This window comes from Carcharodon carcharias, chromosome 16, assembly GCF_017639515.1.
Source record: "Carcharodon carcharias isolate sCarCar2 chromosome 16, sCarCar2.pri, whole genome shotgun sequence".
In the NCBI taxonomy this organism is placed as follows: Eukaryota; Metazoa; Chordata; class Chondrichthyes; order Lamniformes; family Lamnidae; genus Carcharodon; species Carcharodon carcharias.
In genome coordinates, this window is record NC_054482.1 from 52,381,106 (window position 1) to 52,402,759 (window position 21,654).

Consider the following 21,654-nt stretch of genomic DNA (forward strand, 5'->3'; position numbering starts at 1 on the left):
TCTGGACGCATTTCCAAAGATTAAGTGCAATGACCAGAAGGTGAAAAAGTGGGATTACAAAATGGGCAGGTCTGTTGGCCCTGCCTGTTCCTAAAAATTCCTATTTCCTTATTTACTCAGATGCATTGAAGGATCTCTAAGATAACCTCAGAATACAAGCTTGCATTTATAATGTTGGAATGAGAATTGCAGGATTTGGAAGAATAGTAGTATACACATATATCATAAATCATGACGTATAAGTCAACCCAACAAATAAGACCACCACAAAAAATCATGTATTTGCATATATTTGGCAAAACAGTCAACCCCCCCCCTCCCCAACAACATACTATACTCACATTAGTAGTCAGCCTCAATTGTTCTCTCCACATATGCATGTATTACTACTGGTACCGTATAACTGGTTGTAAGGGATCAAGCAGGAGGAACAAGGTGCAGATCACAAAGAGTCTCTAAGGAGGAGGTGGTGATGGCAGAACATGATGTGGCCAAGATACCAGCACTGTGACACACTGCTGCCTGGGATACCCTCATTATTGCAAGATTCACTTACATTCCACCAGTCTCACAGGCAAATGCAAGAGTCACTCACCCTTACAACTTTTCTCCAGCATAAAGTAGTCCTGCAAACAACGAAATATCCCTTTCAAAGTCTCCTGTTGCTTGGCATCAATTTTTCTCTACTCTTTACCACAAGTTAAATGGCCACTTCCCAGACAGAAACCAAAAATGGGCAAGACAGGAAAGTGGTGGAAGCAAATAATATCTATGTGGCTCAAAAATAGAACAGAAACTTAACATAACATTGTGTAACACATCCACGTGCAGATCTAGTGCAACTACAAATCTTTATTCCTCCTCTTCCAAGCATTTCTACATAATGCAAACTCTGTGATTTCAGCTGAGGCAGAGGCAGGATGCTCAGATCTTTGCTCTGAATGTTGAAATGCTTTTGACTGATGTCCTCTGGGTATTAGAGCCAGTGAGGGCCTCAGCAAAGACTGCTCCACCTGCACTTGTGTAGGGGTAGACCCGGCCATTGGATCACAAATCACATGTGGGTACAGACAGGATGGCAACAGTTGCAAAGTGCAATCAATTTGAGCCCCCTTTCACCACCACCCCTCTCATGGCCTACCCACAGCAATGAGAGGCTCTGAGCTGGAGAGCACTTTGCTGCAAATCAATGGGGTGATGAAACGGCCTAGGCTAGGGTACATGAATCCCAATTAAGGTGACATTGATAGTGTGCAAGCCACTGGTAAGGGACCACATGCGCTCATTTTATTGCTGCATTCGATGCTCTATGCCAGTGGCCATACTTTCTATGGATGAGGCATCACCACAAAGGTCTACAACAAAATGTCACTCATTCTTGATACAGACTCTTGCAAACTCTGTGCAGACATGCACAATGCGGTTGGAACACCTGTCATATCTCACATTCTTTGCTGCTGCTGCTCCAGAAGTATCCACTTCATCTACGGACCCAAAGATACACGAACTGCATCATCTGAGCAGAACCTGGAGCATCCTGTAGCCTCTGACACGGATTCTCCACTGTTATCCCCAGTTCCACCATCTGCTGTTGCTCACTTTTGGTGTGTGAATTGGGTGAAAACCCAACTATCTGCCTTACAGGTCCCTTGGAAACGTGAAAAGGTTTGCATCATTCTGTGATAATGTATACTCAAGGTGAGTGACCTCGTCTGAGGAATGATGTTGAATAAAGATGAGTGTGAGTGTCAGTGGTGAATGGACGGACAGGGATGTGAAGAAGTGAACGGACGGGCAGGGATGTGTGGCAGAGAACGGACGGACAGGGATGTGTGGCAGTGAACGGACGGACAGGGATGTGAGGAAGTGAACGGACGGACAGGGATGTGAGGAAGTGAACGGACGGACAGGGATGTGAGGAAGTGAACGGACGGACAGGGATGTGAGGCAGAGAACGGACAGACAGGGATGTGAGGCAGAGAACGGACAGACAGGGATGTGTGGCAGAGAACGGACAGACAGGGATGTGTGGCAGAGAACGGACAGACAGGGATGTGTGGCAGAGAACGGACAGACAGGGATGTGTGGCAGAGAACGGACAGACAGGGATGTGTGGCAGAGAACGGACAGACAGGGATGTGTGGCAGAGAACGGACAGACAGGGATGTGTGGCAGAGAACGGACAGACAGGGATGTGTGGCAGAGAACGGACAGACAGGGATGTGTGGCAGAGAACGGACAGACAGGGATGTGTGGCAGAGAACGGACAGACAGGGATGTGTGGCAGAGAACGGACAGACAGGGATGTGTGGCAGAGAACGGACAGACAGGGATGTGTGGCAGAGAACGGACAGACAGGGATGTGTGACAGAGAACGGACAGACAGGGATGTGTGGCAGAGAACGGACAGACAGGGATGTGTGGCAGAGAACGGACAGACAGGGATGTGTGGCAGAGAACGGACAGACAGGGATGTGTGGCAGAGAACGGACAGACAGGGATGTGTGGCAGAGAACGGACAGACAGGGATGTGTGGCAGAGAACGGACAGACAGGGATGTGAGGAAGTGAACGGACAGACAGGGATGTGAGGAAGTGAACGGACAGACAGGGATGTGAGGAAATGAATAGACAGACATGGATGTGAGGAAGTGAACAGACAGACAAGGATGTGTGGAAGTGAACAGACAGACAGGGATGTGAGGAAGTGAACAGACAGACAGGGATGTGAGGAAGTGAACAGACAGACAGGGATGTGAGGAAGTGAACAGACAGGGATGTGAGGAAGTGAACAGACAGACAGGGGTGTGAGGAAATGAATAGACAGGGATGTTTGGGAGTGAATAGACTGACAGGGGTGTGAGGAAATGAATAGACAGACAAGGATGTGAGGAAGTGAACAGACAGACAAGGATGTGAGGAAGTGAACAGACAGACAGGGATGTGAGGAAGCGAATAGACAGACAGGGATGTGAGGAAGCGAATAGCCAGACGGGGATGGGTGCAGCTGCAAGGTTAGGTTGGTGTGAGGACTGATGTTCATGAGTTGGCTTAAGAAGGCAGAGTGAGGCAGGACACATATCAGGACGTAGTTGAGTGTGCCACTGTACTCACCTTTCCTTCCCTGCTTGGGTCATTAAATCATTTTTAGTACTGAATCCACAAGCATGGCGCCATACCCCAAATCTGACCTCCTGGGCATTCTGCAACCATACCACTCTTATTTCACTGGCAAGTTTCTTCCACTCATCAGTAACACATCCATACATGGGTCACTAAAATGAGGCACAATTTTCGATTGTGTGCATTTAATTACATCAATTTATTTTACTCTGCTTCCAACTTCAAAATTCATCAAATTTCATGTGTTTGGAGTTCCCCTTTAAACACTAAAGTTGAAATCGACTCATGCTGGTTGTCACCACACCTGTTCAAGCTAATTGGTTGGGAAACCTGGGAACAATATAATAATGGAGTAGGTAAGTTAAAAAGCCACTGACTGACACACTGCATTTCTTCTGGATTTCAGTACATTATCGGCCCCAACAACCCGTCCCAGCGAACTTACTGGATGTGTCTACATCATGTTTATTGTATTTTATAGCAATCTTGAAATTCTTTATTTTCTTTTGCAAAAAGGAGGATGGTGGTTTAATGCATGTGGAGAAGCTAACTTGAATGGAAAATACATTAAAATAAGATCAAAGGGAAAACTGGAGCAAAGGAGGGAATGTTTTGGAGCACTTGGAAGAGAAAATCACATTCCCTGAAGTCAACAAAAATGATGATACGTCCCTTCAATTCAGGAAGGTTTGACTGAAGAGCATTTAGTTTCAAATATCATGTTGCAACAAAACTTGGATACTGATCCTATTGCTCACTTCTAACTATGCTACACAACAGCAATAGCTAACACAAAGGTTTAGTACATGTGTAACATTATCAAGTAACATGAAGTGACAATTCTGTGGAGCACTGGTCAATATTCACAACAGTCCCCATGACAAAATTTACATGTTGTTAAACGTACATAAATTTCCCATTGTACTAGGCAACAGAGCAAGTAAATTTGCAAAGAAATTCCATATTCTCAACTGAATTTTCCAAATTTATGCTTATAATGTGTTCAAAAGTCATTTCTTATACCCCATAACCTTGTATCTCAGTTAAATTGAAACAAGCGATCATGACTCCAGGTTTGAAAATATAATGAATCAAATTTACTTCAGCCACAGAGGCTGATTGCCTTGTTCCTCTGAATACAGCAATCAAATCAGCAGGCAGAGATCAGTTACCAAGTTAGTAAATCAAAGATCAGTTTTATTCTATTAGAAAGTTACTATTAACCATCAAGTTACTAGGTTATCATTATACTTGATGAAAAATACTGAGTCACATTGACTTCCATAATTAATTTTCTCCACAAAGGATAACGCTCATTTCAATACATTAGCACAAAGACAAGGAATGCTTCAGATTGATTTAAGATATACATTTTGATTTTACTAGAAAATGTGACATGCGTAATAATATATGTACGCAGTAACAGCTTTGTACATATGAACTGTATTCAGCTCAGAAAAGTAAGTATACAATCTCACACATTTAAACCTTATATTATATTGTTTCATTTATTCTTGCCCTTAGCAAATAAGAAGCAATGATAACTCTGGGCACCAGGAATTTAAGTTACGAACAGAGATTCAGGAAGTTGGCTTCGGTATTGGGAGCTGCAGAGAATTAGACAGTGACCATTTGCCTTTTGGCCCTGGGTTAAAATCCAACCCAGACCGACAGAGTTAAAAAGTTTACTCTCCTTGCTGTCTGTAACAGTTGAAACACAAATTTGTTGGACAGCTTTTGGGCTGGAGGAAGTTACAGAGATAGGGAAACAGTGTGGGCATGAAGGGATTTGAATGCCAGGATGGGATTTCTAAAATTGAGGCATTGGTAGACTGGGAGCCAATGAAAATCAACAAGCGCAGGGATGATGGGTGAATGAAAATTGACGCAGATTAGGATATCGGCTGCCAAGTTTTGGATGAGCACAAGTTTATGGGGAGTGGAAGATGGGAGGCCAGGCAAGAAAGCATTAGAACAGTTAAGTCTGGAGGTAACAAATCTGTGGAGGAGTGTTGAGACAGAGGCAGAGACGGGTGGTGTTGCAAATGCAGAAGTAGGCAGTTAAGCCCTTTTACAAGGTACCTTTATACAATGACATTAAGGTACAATAAGTTCCTCCTTTTTGTAAAAATGAATGTTTACATAAGAACTAACTCTTATGAGACAACTGGTACAATGATTTAATTTAAACTTTCATCGGGTAATAAACAACACTTAAGAGATTAAAAAAGAAAAACTAAGAGTGCTGAAAAATAAAAGCGGATAAGCACAGTAGGCCAACCAGCAACTCATAAGAAAAGGAAATGTAACATTTCAAGCAGGATTTTTCATCAAATCATCATGCACATAGACCCACTGATTCTAATCTTATCATTTACAATTTACACATGTCCACTTCTAATTTCTTCCCAAACAGCAATTCAAATGTTATAGCACTCCTCATGTAGGAAAGAGATACAGGTGTACTTTACAGGGCAGTGGAAAAGAGTAAGAGGAAAAAGCAAGTTTGAAAGATCAACCAGGGTTGCCACTTCAGATAGCTATCCAGTGAGCCCGCTGGATTGTCAAGTAAGGGATAGGAATTATACCCCAATGGGTTATAATCTGATAATAATCACCATCAAGATCATCAAGAATAATCACCATAGTGAGAACCATAATTCTAAAAACCTATGTCAATATGGACAAATTCTCATAATGGTGCAAATACAACAATCTCAAAATCCTGGTGTAAAAGCAATATCCAAGCTTACTTTGTCATCTTTAACCAAAACTGCGTGGACAATGCAGCCCATGGCACTAGTCACACTGCACTGACAGGCAGGTTTACACAAGTTTGGGTTAAAGCTGACCAGGTTAGTTTGGATATCAATTTCATTCCAGCATTTGATTTTGTTATATTTGCAATGTTACATTGACTATATTCAGAGATTTACACTGCTGGTACAGAGGATAAACAGACTACTGCCCCCTGTTGTTCAACAAGATTAACAGTAACTCACACAAAATAGGATCCACTCTCCTTGAATCGCCATGTCTTCTCAAATGTTTCAGACCCTACTTGTTAGGGGCAGCACATGAGCAAATGTTTTGTGTATAACTTACATTCAGTAAACGAGAGAGTCTAATTGTACAGCGCGGCCCTCGCCTCATCATTCCTTTTTTTAACCACCAGAATTACTTATACATTATACAGATTGAACAATATCACTAATTTCCTCACCTGTAAGTAGTGTATGGTATGTACACATCCCTTGATGGAAATTCTAGGATATCCTTTGTTGGTCTGACTCTAGTATCTGGGTAAGGTTTGACCTGTAGTAATTCAGGAGTCAGGCAATAATGTGGATTTTCTGGAGCCGGAGAGATATCTATTTTCAGCTGAGCTGTACACAGATACCAACAAAAAAAATTAAAGGTTGACAAAATTAAAAGATGTTCCAAGGAAAATAAACTGAAATAAGATTTTAATTTATTTGCTCCTGAAGTTTTAGGGTTTTTTTGCAAAGCTGTCCAATATATGGACACTAATAAAACTGAAAGCTGTGAATCTGAACTTAAAGCAGAAAAATTCTGGAACTGATGAACTTTAAGTCAGTATTTGAAAAAGATGGCAGCATTCATCAGAACTAAACAGAGCATCAGAGAAATCCTGAATGTCACTGGGCAGAGAAAATAGAATCAAGATAAGAGATTAGCTTGATGGCAAAAGAGCAAGCTGATACGGTGGCCTCGCTTGTGAACACTAGCAATAAGATAGAAACAAGGAGAGTGGGTTTGTGGGGAGCGCAAATAAAATGTCATGGGAGAAGGGGAAGGTGTTCTAAGAAATTAAATCATTAACATTCTGTAATTAATATTTATGATGAAGGGTTCTACCCAAAAATGTAACTTATCCCTTTCAGGTGCTGGCTTTTCAGTTCCAGTGTTCTTTTTAAAGTTTCGGCTGCTGAGTATTTCCCAGGAACAAAAGCAGAATAGCAATCTGCTCATTGGCCTCTGCCTGAACCACAAAAGGACCAGCCAGTGGGTGCTCAGTGTTATCTCCAGCCCCTTTAGCAAGCTTCATTATCCTTCTCAATCTTAAGGTTCACTCACACATTAAATTACCTACATCTCTGTGACAGAGAAACTATTCTACTAAGTATTAGCAACTCTCTCAGCTCAGTCAAGAACACTTCGCCAAAGTCATTGAGCCTTTAATATTTGATTGAATTTTCACATAGTTACCCTTTCCTCCCCTACTTTTCTCTCATCTCCTGAAAGTACAGAATCCTATTTTTCTCTTTGGCACATCACCTAAATGGCCGACATAGCGAGAGTCAGCAGACTGCATTCCACAGGGGTGATCAAGAGCAAGGAGACAGGCTGATTTGCTTCAACCTCACCAAGGTAACTGAAGCCAATCAAATTGCTTCTATCACTCCTTTGCTGAGAAGAATGAATTCAGCATAGAGGATAAAACTTGAAATTTTCCAGGTCTGTACCGTTCAGCCCCACACCCGGCCGTGCTTTCGCTCACATCTGAGAGAAATACCAGACAAGAAAGCTAACACTTTAAAAGAACTTACCTGTGATTGGTCGTAGTCTCCGCAGAACAGATGAAGGCCTTCTCATATCAGCAAGAAATTTATACAAATCTTCATCACTCAGGCGATCTCCCTCCTAGACATTGCCATGAGGTGGAGGGGGAGGGGCAAAGAAGGGGAATGTAAGGTATGCAAGTTCTATTTATAGATATATTATACACTGATATAACAAGTGGCTGGAATCTTATCTGGTGTGCATTTGTTTCAAGTTATTTCAGTTACCTGTTTGAAGAAGTTTGTGACAGTCAGTGTGGCTGGTCTGAAGCTTGAAAGATTACACGATTCATCTCCACTGGTCGTTCGCTCAAGAGACCGCCTTCCAACAAGACCAGAATTCCTTCTTTCTGACCAAGAACCCTTCCGCTCTATCAGAAAATAGTGTCATATCAGTTAAAGTAACAAGTCAGTGCCCCTTGCTCTCACACACTGGAACAATGCTATAATGAGCTTGTAATATCTAATTTTCTTTTTCCAGTCCAAAGAAGGACTCATCCAATAATCCAATAACCCACACAAGCAGCCATTCTTGATGAGTAAAAATAATAAGTGCCAGCAGGTTATTTGACCATGGAACCACCATAGCCAAACTCGACCACCTTCTCAAACAACATCAACATACCTGTTTCTCCCAGCAGTCAGGCCAACTTCCCTCCTAGACGAGACTAGTTTGCTTGACGCGATAGTGCTCCTATTTCTGGGTCTGAAGATTGAGAGTCTGAACCTCACACCGAGATTTCAAAACATAATCTAGGTTGATACTTCAGTGGAGTACTAAGGGAGTTCTGGTCAAACTGTCTGTCCTATGTGATATTAAACGGAGATCTTATATGCCTCTTCTTGCAGCTCATATGAATGTTAGAAATCCCACAGCATTCAGCGAAGCCAGGAATGCTCATATTAATCTAGCCACCATTCCTCCTTCAATCCATCTGACCAAAAACTAATTAATCTCATGGTTTGCTGTGTAATGTTGTTGTTGCAGAATAGCAACTACATTTGCCCACAGCATAATAATCACTGTACTTCCAAAGATAATTCATGGCATGAAGGGCTTTATAAGAGTTTTCAAAAATCTGAAAAGACAAGAAGTTTTATTTATTTTTATCCATTGTATACCAGGTGTGCATTTACCTACAGAGCCACAAAGGGTGTATGTGAGCGCGTGCACATGCGCATGCGTACTTATGGAACCTTCACCACTGGATGTCCCATTCAACTTTTCAAGCAGCTATTCCAAAGGTTACTGGCTTTTGTTTTTCTATTTTTGTTTCCGTGGCCGTGGATTAATGACCTCAGGTGTAATAATTAGATTATGACTGTAGCTTGACTTGGTAGACTGAAAGGCCTGTTTTTGTGCTGTAACAATCAAGTGTTAAGTAACTCTGTACCATAAGACCGAATATATTTCATTTGAAGGTAAATAAATGATTACCGTAGTAGAGCTTACAGTGCAGGCATCAAACATTGTTATCTAAAACTTTTTATTTTAAATAGATGGGCTAGAATATTGCTAACATTTTAGAATGCACCCTATAAACCAATTGTATAGTTGTTACTATACCAATTCAATACCAAATGACTTTGGCAAACTACTCCTGACCTTGGTGTGAGAGTTGCTAATACATAGTAGAATAGTTTTTGGTCAGATGGATTGAAGGAGGAATGATGGCTAGATTATAATGAGCATTCCTGGCTTCATTTAATGCTGTGGGATTTCTAACCTTCATATAAGGTGCAAGAAGAGGCATTTGGATTCAACGCACAGAAGCCACTAAAGCTGGTTTGAAGATCACGTAATAAGTTTATAGCATTTCAGAAAGACACACATTCATATAGCATACTGGTAGGGCCTATACCCATTGGAGTTTGGAAGAATGAGGGATGATCTTATTGAAATATATAAATTCCTGAGGGGATTTGATAGGGTGGATACCAGAAGGATGTTTCCTCTTGTGGGGGAGACTAGAACTAAGGTACACAGTTGAAGAATAAGAGGTCTCCTTCTTAAGATGGAGATGAAAAGAACTTGCTTCAGAGGGTTGTTAGTCTGTGGAATTCTCTTCCCAGAAAGCAGTGAAAGCTAGTTTATTGAATTTATTCAAGGCTGAGTTAGATAAATTTTTGATAGAGAAGAGTCGGGGGGCAGACAGGAAGGTGGAGGTGAGACCACAACCAGATCTTACCGAATGACAAAGCAGGCTCAAAATGCCAAATGGCCTACTCCTGCTCCTATTTTCCCGTGTCCCTAACAAATCTTCCACAAATATCCTTAACTGTGCAGTGACTGCAGTGGGCAAAGCAAGGCAACCAACTACATACAGCAATACCTTAGAAACAACCTGATGAATGGTCAGTTAATATCTTCCTTTGGTTTTTGAAGGGCAGGAATGTTGGTCAGGATAGCTCTGAGAATGTATTTTCTCCAAATACTGTCTGAGAAATTTTAACATCTAATTGAACCAACATAATAAGCAGATAGGACCCTGGTTTAACATCTTATCCAAAGGGCATTCCTAAAATCTGACTGAACTCACCTTTCACAAAGTTAGGCCTTCATTCTCCTGTCTTGCTGCTCTGGCATATCTGAAAATACTGTACCTGGTTTACTTCCTCTAGGCTGTGAAGTATCTTCAGTAGGTCTACAATTTCGTTTCAGTGGTCATTTTGTGGCAGAAGAACCCAGATTATCAAGTCTTTCTTCATACCTGCTTCAACCCTCCAGCACCAGGAATCATCCTTATTTCTCTCCTCTGCTCAACCTTTAAACCTTACCTCGGAGACCACAATTGTATTCAAGATTTCAGAAGCAGCCTGCCCAGAGCACTATACAGTTTCATCATGACATCTGGAATTTTGAGCTCAAATAATTTAGCAATATGACTCAGCACCTTATTCCATTTTCTTGACCGCCACCTTACACTGACTGATGATCTATGCATAAAGCTTTACACTGATTGTAATCATACACCTGCAAATCTATCTTTATAAAGCTGATTAAGATTGAAGCTTCTTCTACAGTTTTAATTAAAAGTTAACAAGTTAGTCAGCTCTATGTTCAAGTGCATGTGCAGAGAGCTCTGCTATGCCAGAATATGGGCCAGTGCAAGTCAGTAGTAAAATCTGATGTTGCCATTTCACAATATTCTAAAGCAGGTATCAGTGCCTAATTGGTATCTGTCATGCAAAGGCAGCATACATGTCAGAACCTGATCAGTAGTCTTATTAAAGTGCTGCTGGAGTGTTAAGTCTCTGTCCTTCTCTTTCGTGTTAATTATTTAAATAAACGGCGATACTGTCTTCACGGTAGAAAACTTCCCACAGATTCTTGAAAATCAAGAGGTGATAGGGAGGGATGAACTTAAAACAATCACCATCACCAGGGAAAGAGTGCTAGGAAAACTATTAGACCTAAAAGCTGACAAGTCCCCAGGACCAGATGGCCTGCATCCTAGGGTCTCAAAAAAAGTGGCAGCACAAATAGCATATGCATTGATTATGTTCTTTCAAAATTCCTTTGATTCTGGAAAGGTTCCAGCAGATTGGAAAATAGCTAATGCAATGTCGTTATTCAAGAAAGGAGGAAACTATAGGCAGCCTAACATCTGTCATATGGAAAGTGCTAGAGTCTGTTATTAAGGGGATTATAGCAGGAAACTTAGATAATCACAATGTGATTATGCAGAGCCGACATGGCTTTGTGAAAGGGAAATCTGTTTAACTGATCTATTAGAGTTCTTTGATGAAGTAACATGCAAGGTGGACAAAGGGGAACCGGATTTCCACAAGGTATTTGATAAGGTACCACATCAAAGGCTACTACACAAGATAAGAGCACATGGTATTGGGGTTAACATATTAACATGGATAAAGGATTGGCTGGCTAGCAGAAAGCAGTGAGTAGGAATAAATGGGTCTTCTTTGAATTGGCAAACTGTAACTAGTGAAGTGCCACAGGGACCAGTGCTGGGTCCTCAACTATTTACAATCTATATCAACGATTTGGATGAAGGGTCCAAATGTGTGGTAGCTAAATTTGCCGATGACATAATGATAGGTAGGAAAGTAAGTTGTCAAGAAAAGTAAAGTCTGCAAAGGGATAGAGACAGGTTAAGTGAATGGGCGAGAATTTGGCAAACAGAGTATAATGGGGGTAAATATGAACTTGTTCACTTTGGCAGGGAAAATAGAAAAGCAGTTTATTATTTAAATGGAGAAAGACTGCAAAACTCGATGGTACAGAGGGATCTGGGTGTCTTGGTACAAGAACACAAAGTTAGCATGCAGCAAGTGATCCGGGAGGCACATGGATTGTTGATGTTTATTGCAAGAGGAATAGAATATAAAAGTAGGGAAGTCTGATTACAGCTGGGCAGGGCCTCGGCAAGACCACATCTGGAGTACTGTGTGTAGTTTTGGTCTCCTTATCTAAAAAAAGATATAATTGCTTTAGAAGCAGTTCAGAGAAGGTTCACTGGACTCATTCCAGGGATGAAGGGGGTTGTCTTATGAAGAAGGGTTGAACAGGTTGGGCCTATACCCATTGGAGGTTAGAAGAAAGGAAGGTGATCTTATTGAAATATACAAGCTCCTGAGGGGGCTTGACAGGATGGATAGCTAGAGGATGTTTCCTCTTATGGGGGAGACTAGAGAACATAATTTTTCTCCCAAAGGGTCACTGGTGTGTGGAATTCTCTTCCCCAGAAAGTAGTGGAGGTTGGGTCTTTGAATTTATTCAAGGCAGAGTTAAAGACAGATTTTTGTTAGGCAAGGGTGTCAAGGGTTATCAGGGAGGTGGGGGCAGATGAGAAAGTGGAGCTGAGACCACAACCAGATCAGCCATGATCTTATTGAATGGTGGAGCAGGTTCCAAGGGCCAAATGGCCTGTTCCTGGATACATAATTAAAATGTTACCGATAAAACAAGATTGGTTGATGCAGGATACACTGCCCTTCATGCCTGGGATCTGGGTTCAAATCTAACTCAAACTAATTAGACTGGGTTCCATTTGAAATTCGCCTGGCCAGTTTCAATCCAGTTTCTAGTTGACATAACCCCAAAAGGTGCTAAATCTAACTTGGAGGCTATAAAATGACTAACGTGGGAAATAGAAAAACATTCACTGTTGCATTACAAGTACTCTTTTGAACTTGGGGCTTATTAGAGGGAGCTTCACTTTGCATCAAAATTGTGCTATGCCAGATTATGGAGTAATTGTTGCTGTTACTGAGTGACTGAAATTATTGCATTCACCAGCTCAGGCATCCCTCAATTAAAAGAGCGAGAAAGACTACCAAATAATAAATATACAAATACTGACAGATACACCTGCTGTTAAAGTTTATAAAAAAAAAATTCTAGAAAAGGGCTCCACCTCCTGCTCCTATTTCAGAGTCTGTACTGTCTCGCTCCAGGCTTCCTGCACTGTTAACAATGTTCATTAGATGTATGGCAGTCCAAGCAAAAGGCATGCGATACTTCCCCAGTCTGTGACAAAACTGCTCCGCCTGGCTCTTTAGCTTCTCCAACTTCTCCTTGTTCTGTAACACAATGAAAAAACATAATTAAGAGCAAATTCTCTAAACAGAGTGAAACAAAACGCCTGACTGAAATCACAGTCCCATGCTATTCTTAAAAGATGCAGCTCAATCTTGCTATCCAAAATGGTCTACCTTCCCACCATCCAGCACACCAAAAAAAACCACGTGCATTTGTTAAAAATGAAACAAAGATATCACAGCTCAACTACAATTTACAATACAAGTTAACTTTCTCTTGTAATCAGTTTGCTAAATATGAATTCCTAACATTTTCAAAGTACCTCTGAAAGGTTCTTACTTTGGTTGTGTCAGACTCCTTGAAGATCATATACGGTTCTGCACATTCACCAATATCTCCTTGTTGCAGAACTTTCTCCAGCTGAAAAGAAACAGAGGAAGGAAACAGGTGTAACAGCAGGCACATGTTCTTTTCAGTTACAGGTCACCATTGTACTTAAACATTTCATATTTTATATTATACTGTAAGAGATCAATGATGATTTAGTGAAATCAGCCTAAACCTGCATTTAGATTACAACTTTAATGTGGTGTTTTGTTCATGGAGGCTTGGGGAAAATGCATGTCAAGCTAAAGGGGTAGGTAATAGTAGGTGTGATAACCAAAGGCTTACTCAAGAGGTGAGGTTAGTGTAGGGTGTTGAGGCAGGAGAGGAAGCTGGAAAGGTTCAAGGAAAGAATTTCAGAGTGGAACGCGGATAACTGACAGCATACCACCAAACTAGGGGATGAAGTCACAGAATCACAGAATTGTTTCAGCACTGAAGGAGGCCCGTCATGTCTGCACTGGCTCTCTGAATGAGCATGCACCTAGTGCCATTCCCCTACCTTCTCCCTGTAACCCTGCAGTCTTTCTTTACAGATAATCCAATTCCCTGGAAAGGAAGGCAGCGGGGTACAGGAACAACAAATGAAAGAGAAGTGTTGGGGCAGGAGATTACAGAAGGAAGAAGGGACAATGCCACAGAGGGATTTAAATGCAAATTGCAAATACAAATAAGAATTGTAAATTTAGGGCCTTGGTGGACTTTAACTATAAAGAGTGATGGTCAAGTTGGATATGATGTAGGCTAAGAAAGCAAGAGTTTTGGATCAGCAGAAGTTTATGAACAGTGAAGAATAGGAGACCAGACAAGTGAGCAATAGAATAATCAAGCCTGGAGGTGACAAAAGGCATGAAGATGGCTTCAGCCACTGGTAGAGGAACAGAGACTGGCAATGTTACTGATCTGGAGGCAGGCAGTATTGTGATTACAGAAGATAAGGATATAGAAGCATAAGAAGTTCAACTTGGGATCAAAGAGTAGTGTAGTGGTTATATTACTGGACTAGAATTCCTGAGGTCTGAACTCGTAAGTCAGAGAACACGAGTTCAAATCCCACCATGATAGTTGGAGAACCTGAATTGAGTTTATTTTTGTTTAAGTTTAGAAATAAAAGCAAGCAGCAGTAAGAGTAATCACAAAGCTTTCTGACTGTAATATAAACTCAGCTGGTTCACGAGTATCCTTTAGGGAAAGAAACATGTCACTCTTATCCAGTGTGGCCTATATATTACTCCAGTTCCACACCTATATGGTTGTCCCTCAGTATTAACCTAGTAAGCCATTCAGTTCTAAAAAAACTTCTCCCTGCAGTTCAGCACCACCTTCTTAGGGCAACTGATGGGTGGGATAATAAATGTCAGCCTGGACAGATATGTCCACATTCTGAATAAAGGAAAAGGACAGCAAGGTTCTAAACAGTTTGGACCAGGGCAAAGGATAGTCAATGATGCTGGTATGGAATTTGTGGCAATGACTGAATAGCTTCAATCTTTCCAACATTAACTTGTGGGGATAAGGTTCATCCAAGACTGGATGTGAGACACACAGTAGACCAGTACAGAAGCAATGGAGAAGGTGAGAGAGACATAGTGAGTCTCAGCAGGACACATGTGGGTGCTGATTTTATACCTGAAGATAATTTTACCAAGGGGCAACATATAGAGGAGAAAAAGGAGTCTGTGCTCATTCATGCAAAGCAGAAAGGTCATCTTTCAGTAAAAAAAATTAGTTCATTTCAAACCAGGAATCTCCAATTGGCTCGAACATTCTTGGATGATGGGGGCTGGGCAGGATGGGTGGTGGTGGGGGTTTGGAGGAGAGGGGTGAAGAAATCAGCCAGGATTGGGCATTTTCACTAAGTCAAAGGGGCAATATAATTTGTTGGCGTTCCCCTCTTCTCATTACTTTCTAGTCACTTCTGCTAGAAAGCCTGATGGTTATAAAGTCCATCACCTCTCCATCCACCACATGGTCACCATCTCAGCTCCCACACAAAGAATCATGATACTATACCTCAGCTTCAGTCAGTATCTTCGAAGAGGAAGAACAAATAGTGCAAAACAAAATTATTTTTTACCTTTATAACTAAAAAAACATCCTGACAGGGATATGTGATTGAGAAGATTGCTGATCGAGCCAGCGTTGAAATGGCTGCAGGAGGAACATGAGGTCGCAGCATGCCTTTGATTTGCTCAGAATTCAAATCGAAGAAAAAATTTTCTGAAATCTGTTTTTTAAAAAAGAATTTATAAATTAGAAAATCATAATTTTACATTTGAATTTTGTAAATATCTGCAAAATATACAATCAAGGGACTGACAGAGGCAGCAGCTCCATACTGATTTCTGGAGTTGTACATATGGAACTTCCAGTCATAAAACAGAGAACCTCACAGCACAAACTTGACAAGACTGATAAACTAGTTCTTTAAAAAGATTATTACAGGTAAGTAAAACAGCATTTCTGCTAGGAGATTTGAAAATAATGGGAGTTTTCAAATTTGAATTCTTGTAGTCTTAAGAAAAAAAGGTGCCAGTGTCACTATCAAACAGATGTATAACAGATTGGATTACAGTGAATCTCCCAACTTGCTCAGACCTTGCAGAAAATTCCTACTGCAATTTTTTATTCTTAAAACGGCCACCTATTTGGCCTGCTGAGTCTGATTGCGAATGAGTGCACGGCTATGAGCAGTTTTGTGCTATGGGCCCATGCCACCTAATATTAATGTAAGATTCAGAGTGAGAGAGGAATGGGGAAAGGGGGAGAGGGAGAATTTTCATTCCATCAGAAAATACAGAAATTATATAGCAGGCCTATTTGTATTTGAAAAGGAACAAAAGGCTCAGCCATTTTGCCATGCCAGCTATTTCCTTCGTTTGTTTCCTTCACTCATCAGTCCCACAAGCAGTCCTCATTGATCCCTACAACCCAGTGTTTTTTAATCCTGAGAATTCAAACACTTTGCATTCAGAAACGAGTGGCACTATCAATGTAGGTTGATTACTGTATTGCTTTTATCTGCTGATTTATTTATTTTTCTGTATAAATTTCTTTGATAATAAACCATTTCTATAGCTTTAACCTACACTATGCAGTCCAATAGTGTGATATGTGTCTGCTTATCAAAAGCTTAGGAGTGTAATGTAAACATTCTGTATGATGATCTGTACCAATTAAATACCAACAAGTACAAGGATATATCTTGTTAACCTGAGGAATATTTCATACTTTAAGTTTCTGCTCATAGTCAATGTGAATTGGTCTACAGAAACTAGGATCTGCCTTCTTGGAACAGCAGGAACCAAACTTTGTCTGCAATTATCCTACAGCTAGCATAATACTCAAATGGTGTAATGCCTTCACACATCATTTACAAGATTGGTATCAGGTCGGTGACTGTAAATCAGAGTTACAATGCACTGCACAGTTTGCTATGGGACAAAAACAAATTGTAACATTACAGGCCTGCATAATAACTGGCCTATAAGAGAACTCTGTTCTTAGCTAAATTCACATAACATGTATGAAGAACAATTACATTGTTCAAAGAATCTCATCTAAAGTTTCCCTGAAGGTACTGTTCACGTGGGACGGAGCCAAAATAAAAAGATCCCACAACTGAATCCTCAACCAATGGATCTCAGCTAAGCCAGTAGCTGGATTCTTGATGTCTGTGGGCTCAGTGGAGAAAATTCAGCAAGAGATTCTGCTCTCAAATCCTGTCCAGTTAAAAATGTAAATGTATGGCCAGAATCAAGAGTATCTGTTCATGAACCACATGGTCCATCAGCTCGTTGTACATTCTTTGTTGATCATACATTTAGAAAGGTTCCTTGGTTGAGGTACAGGGAGAGGTGCTGTCATTGCTGCTGGAATCACACCCTGACAAAGTTCATACCATCTTCAGGACAGGAGGGAAACGAAGGAATTAGAATGGCAAAAAATAATTACGATACTAACCTTTTTCTTCTCTCTGACATCATATAAAGCCAAACTTGCAAAAATTGGCTCAATTTCAATTTCAAATCTATAAAGACAAGATTTTTTTTAGTTGCAGGGGAACGTTTTGTAAATAATATGATTTAAATGTTTACAACTCTTCATGAAAAAAGTGCACATACTTCAATGATAAGCATTTTACAAGCAGTCTTTGACCGAAGTGCTCCCTGGGAACTTCAGGAATACTGTGCCTTTCTACTGGCTCATCCTGTAATTGGTTTGAAACACAGAAGTTAGGTCATCATTAGTATAGGGCCCATCAACAAACACTTAGGGCCATAACTTCTATCATTGGAAAGGGCTGGCCTGCAGAAATTAGAAGAAATAATTATCTACTCATCTGGTCTTGAAAATTACTTTGCCACTTCCAATCACCAGAGCTGCTTGGGGCCTGCATTGAAAGACTGCTTGCAGGCTCCAGCAAAGTCTAGCTCCACCATATTTGAGGAGGTCACACCCCATTTTTTATGGCACTTGCTGCCATAAAGCAGGTAAGTTTAAACAGCCAGGAAAAGATAAGTTTATAAGGTACATGGATAGGATTTGGGGGTTGGGGGTGTTTGGGGGCGGTCCAGGGGTTTGATGGGAGGTCCAGGGGTTCAGTGGGAGGCCCAGGGGGTGTGAAGAGTGTGGGTGGTCGGCCGGAGGCCAAGCGGCGGGGGGAGGGGTGGGTGGTGGCGGAAGTCCAGGGGGAGGGGCGGTCTGAGGTCAAGGGGGAGGAGAGGAGAGGAGGGGAGGGGAGGGGGAGGAGGGGAGGAGGAGGGGAGGGGAGGGGAGGGGAGGAGGAGGGGAGGGGAGGGGAGAAGAGGAGGAGGGGAGGGGAGGGGAGGGGGAGAGGGGGGAGGAGGGGAGAGGGGGGAGGAGGGGAGAGGGGGGAGGAGGGGAGAGGGGAGAGGGGGGGAGAGGGGAGAGGGGGGGAGGGGGGGAGAGAGGAGGGGGGGGAGGGGGGCAGAGGGGGGAGAGGGGGAGGGGAGGAGAGGGGGGAGAGGGAGGGGGGGGGCGAGAGGGGGGAGAGGGAGGGGGGCGAGAGGGGGGAGAGGGAGGGGGGGGGCGAGAGGGGGGAGAGGGAGGGGGGGTGAGGGGGGGAGAAGGGGAGAGGGAGGGGGGGTGAGGGGGGGGAGAAGGGGAGAGGGAGGGAGGGAGAAGGGGAGAGGGAGGGAGGGAGAAGGGGAGAGGGAGGGAGGGAGAAGGGGAGAGGGAGGGAGGGAGAAGGGGAGAGGGAGGGAGGGAGAAGGGGAGAGGGAGGGAGGGAGAAGGGGAGAGGGAGGGAGGGAGAGAGGGAGAGGGAGGGAGGGAGAGAGGGAGAGAGGGGGGGAGAGAGGGGGGGAGAGAGGGGGTGAGAGAGGGGGAGAGGGAGGGGGGGAGAGAGGGGTGGAGAGAGGGGGGGAGAGAGGGGGCGGGGGAGAGGGAGAGGGGGGGAGAGAGAGGGGGGGAGAGAGGGGGAGGGGGAGGGGAGGAGAGAGGGGGGGAGGGGAGGAGGGGGAGGGGAGGAGAGAGGGGGGAGGGGAGGAGAGAGGGGGGAGGAGAGAGGGGGGAGGAGAGAGGGGGGAGGAGAGAGGGGGGGGAGGGGGAGGGGAGGAGAGAGGGGGGAGGGGGAGGAGAGAGGGGGGGAGGGGGAGGAGAGAGGGGGGGAGGGGGAGGAGAGGGGGGGGGAGGGGGAGGAGAGGGGGGGAGGGGGAGGAGAGGGGGGAGGGGGAGGGGAGGGGGGAGGGGGAGGGGAGGGGGGAGGGGGAGGGGGAGGGGAGGGGGGAGGGGGAGGGGGAGGGAGGGAGGGGAGGGGGAGGGAGAGAGAGGGAGGAAGAGAGAGGGAGGGAGAGAGAGGGAGGAAGAGAGAGGGAGGGAGAGTGAGGGGTAGGGGGAGGGGGAGGCGGAGGGGGAGGGGTGGAGAGGGAGGGGGAGAGAGGGAGGGGGAGAGAGGGAGGGGGAGAGAGGGAGGGGGAGAGAGGGAGGGGGAGAGAGGGAGAGAGGGAGGGGGGGGAGAGGGAGGGAGGCAGGGGGACGGGGGAGGGGGAGAGGGAGGGGGGGAGGGGGAGAGGGAGGGGGGGAGGGGGGTAGGGGGAGGGAGGGAGAGAGAGGGAGGGAGAGAGAGGGAGGGAGGAGAGAGGGAGGGGGGAGAGAGGGACGGGGAGGGGGGGGAGAGGGAGGGGGAGAGGTGGAGGGGGGAGGGGGGAGGGGTAGGGGGAGGGGGTGTGGGGGGAGAGGGGGAGGGGGAGGGGGAGGGGGGAGGGGGAGAGAGGGGGAGGAGGGGGAGGGGGGCGGAGGGAGAGGGGGAGAGGGGGGAGGAGAGGGGGGAGGAGTAGGGAGGAGAGAGGGGGGAGGGGGAGGGGAGGAGAGAGGGGGGAGGGGGAGGGGAGGAGAGAGGGGGGGAGGGGGGGGAGGGGGGAGGGGGAGGGGAGGAGAGAGGGGGAGGGGGAGGGGAGGGGGAGGGAGAGAGGGAGGGAGAGAGAGGGAGGGAGAGAGGGAGGAAGAGAGAGGGAGGAAGAGAGAGGGAGGGAGAGAGAGGGAGGGAGAGTGAGGGGGAGGCGGAGGGGGAGGGGTGGAGAGGGAGGGGTGGAGAGGGAGGGAGAGAGAGGGAGGGGGAGAGAGGGAGGGGGAGAGAGGGAGGGGGAGAGAGGGAGGGGGAGAGAGGGAGGGGGAGGGGGGGACGGGGGGGGGAGAGGGAGGGAGGCAGGGGGACGGGGGAGGGGGAGAGGGAGGGAGGCAGGGGGACGGGGGAGGGGGAGAGGGGGGGGGAGGGGGGTAGGGGGAGGGAGGGAGAGAGAGGGAGGGAGAGGGAGGGAGGAGAGAGGGAGGGGGGAGAGAGGGACAGGGAGGGGGGGGAGAGGGAGGGGGAGAGGGGATGGAGAGAGGGGGAGAGGGAGGGGGGAGAGGTGGAGGGGGGAGGGGGGGAGGGGTAGGGGGAGGGGGTGTGGGGGGAGAGAGGGGGAGGGAGGGGGAGGGGCGGAGGGAGAGGGGGGAGAGGGGGGGAGGGAGAGGGGGGAGAGGGGGGGAGGGGAGGGGGGGAGAGGGAGGGAGGGGAGGAGAGGGAGGGGAGGGGAGGAGAGGGAGGGGAGGGGGGTAGGGGGAGGGGGTGGGGGGAGGGAGGTGGGGGAGAAGGAGGGAGGGAAGGAGGGAGGGGAGGAGAGGGAGGGGAGGGGGAGGAGAGGGAGGGGGAGGTGGAGGAGAGGGAGGGGGAGGTGGAGGAGAGGGAGGGGGGCGGGGAGGAGGGGAGGGAGGGGGACCGGGAGGAGGGGAGGGAGGGGGACCGGCAGGAGGGGAGGGAGGGGGACCGGCAGGAGGGGAGGGAGGGGGAGGAGAGGGAGGGGGAGGAGGCGGAGGGGAGGAGAAGGGGAGGAGAGGGGGAGGAGAGGGGGAGGAGGGGGAGGGGAGGAGAGGGGGGAGAGGGAGGGAGGCAGGGAGAGAGAGGGAGGGGGAGAGGGAGGGGGAGAGGGAGGGGAGGAGGTAGGGGGGAAGGGGGAGGGGGTTGGAGGGAGAGAGGGGGAGAGGGGGGAGAGAGAGGGAGGGGGAGAGGGAGGGGGGAGGGGGGGTGGGGGGAGGGGGTGAGGGGGCGGGGGGAAAGGGGGGAGGTAGGGGGAGGGGGAGGGAGAGGGAGAGAGGGGGAGGGGGGAGGGGGAGAGGGAGGGGGGAGGGGGGGGGAGAGGGAGAGGGGGAGAGGGAGGGAGAGGGGGAGAGGTAGGGTGAGAGAGAGGGAGGGAGGGGGAGAGGGAGGGAGGGGGAGAGGGGGAGGTAAGGGGAGGGAGAGGGGGGTAGGGAGGGACAGAGGGAGAGGGAGGGAGAGGGAGAGGGAGAGGGGGGGGAGAGGGAGAGAGAGGGAGAGGGAGGGAGGGGGAGGGAGGGAGGGAGAGAGGGAGGGAGGAGGGAGGGAGAGGGAGGGAGAGGGAGGGAGAGGGGGGAGAGGTAGAGGGAGGGAGAGAGGGAGAGAGAGGGAGGGGGGAGAGGGGGAGAGGGAGGGGGGAGGGAGGGACGGGGGGAGGGGGAGAGGGAGGGAGGGGGAGAGGGAGAGGGAGGGAGCGAGAGGGAGGGAGCGAGAGGGAGGGAGCGAGAGGGAGGGAGCGAGAGG

General features: G+C 46.3%; 1 protein-coding gene across 15 annotated transcripts in view; it reads right to left on the reverse strand.

Moving 5' to 3' along the window:
- The window catches only part of dock7 (dedicator of cytokinesis 7), a 183,625-nt gene that overhangs the window by 128,716 nt on the left and 33,255 nt on the right, over positions 1–21,654 (reverse strand). For all 15 annotated transcript variants that reach the window (XM_041208327.1, XM_041208326.1, XM_041208313.1 and 12 more), the window contains 8 exons: positions 17,717–17,802; positions 17,556–17,622; positions 15,670–15,819; positions 13,548–13,628; positions 13,084–13,249; positions 7,934–8,076; positions 7,694–7,787; positions 6,346–6,508 (listed from right to left, as the gene is read on the reverse strand). In XM_041208327.1, coding sequence (XP_041064261.1) covers positions 6,346–6,508; positions 7,694–7,787; positions 7,934–8,076; positions 13,084–13,249; positions 13,548–13,628; positions 15,670–15,819; positions 17,556–17,622; positions 17,717–17,802 — 950 coding nt within the window. The remainder of the gene's footprint in view (positions 1–6,345; positions 6,509–7,693; positions 7,788–7,933; positions 8,077–13,083; positions 13,250–13,547; positions 13,629–15,669; positions 15,820–17,555; positions 17,623–17,716; positions 17,803–21,654) is intronic.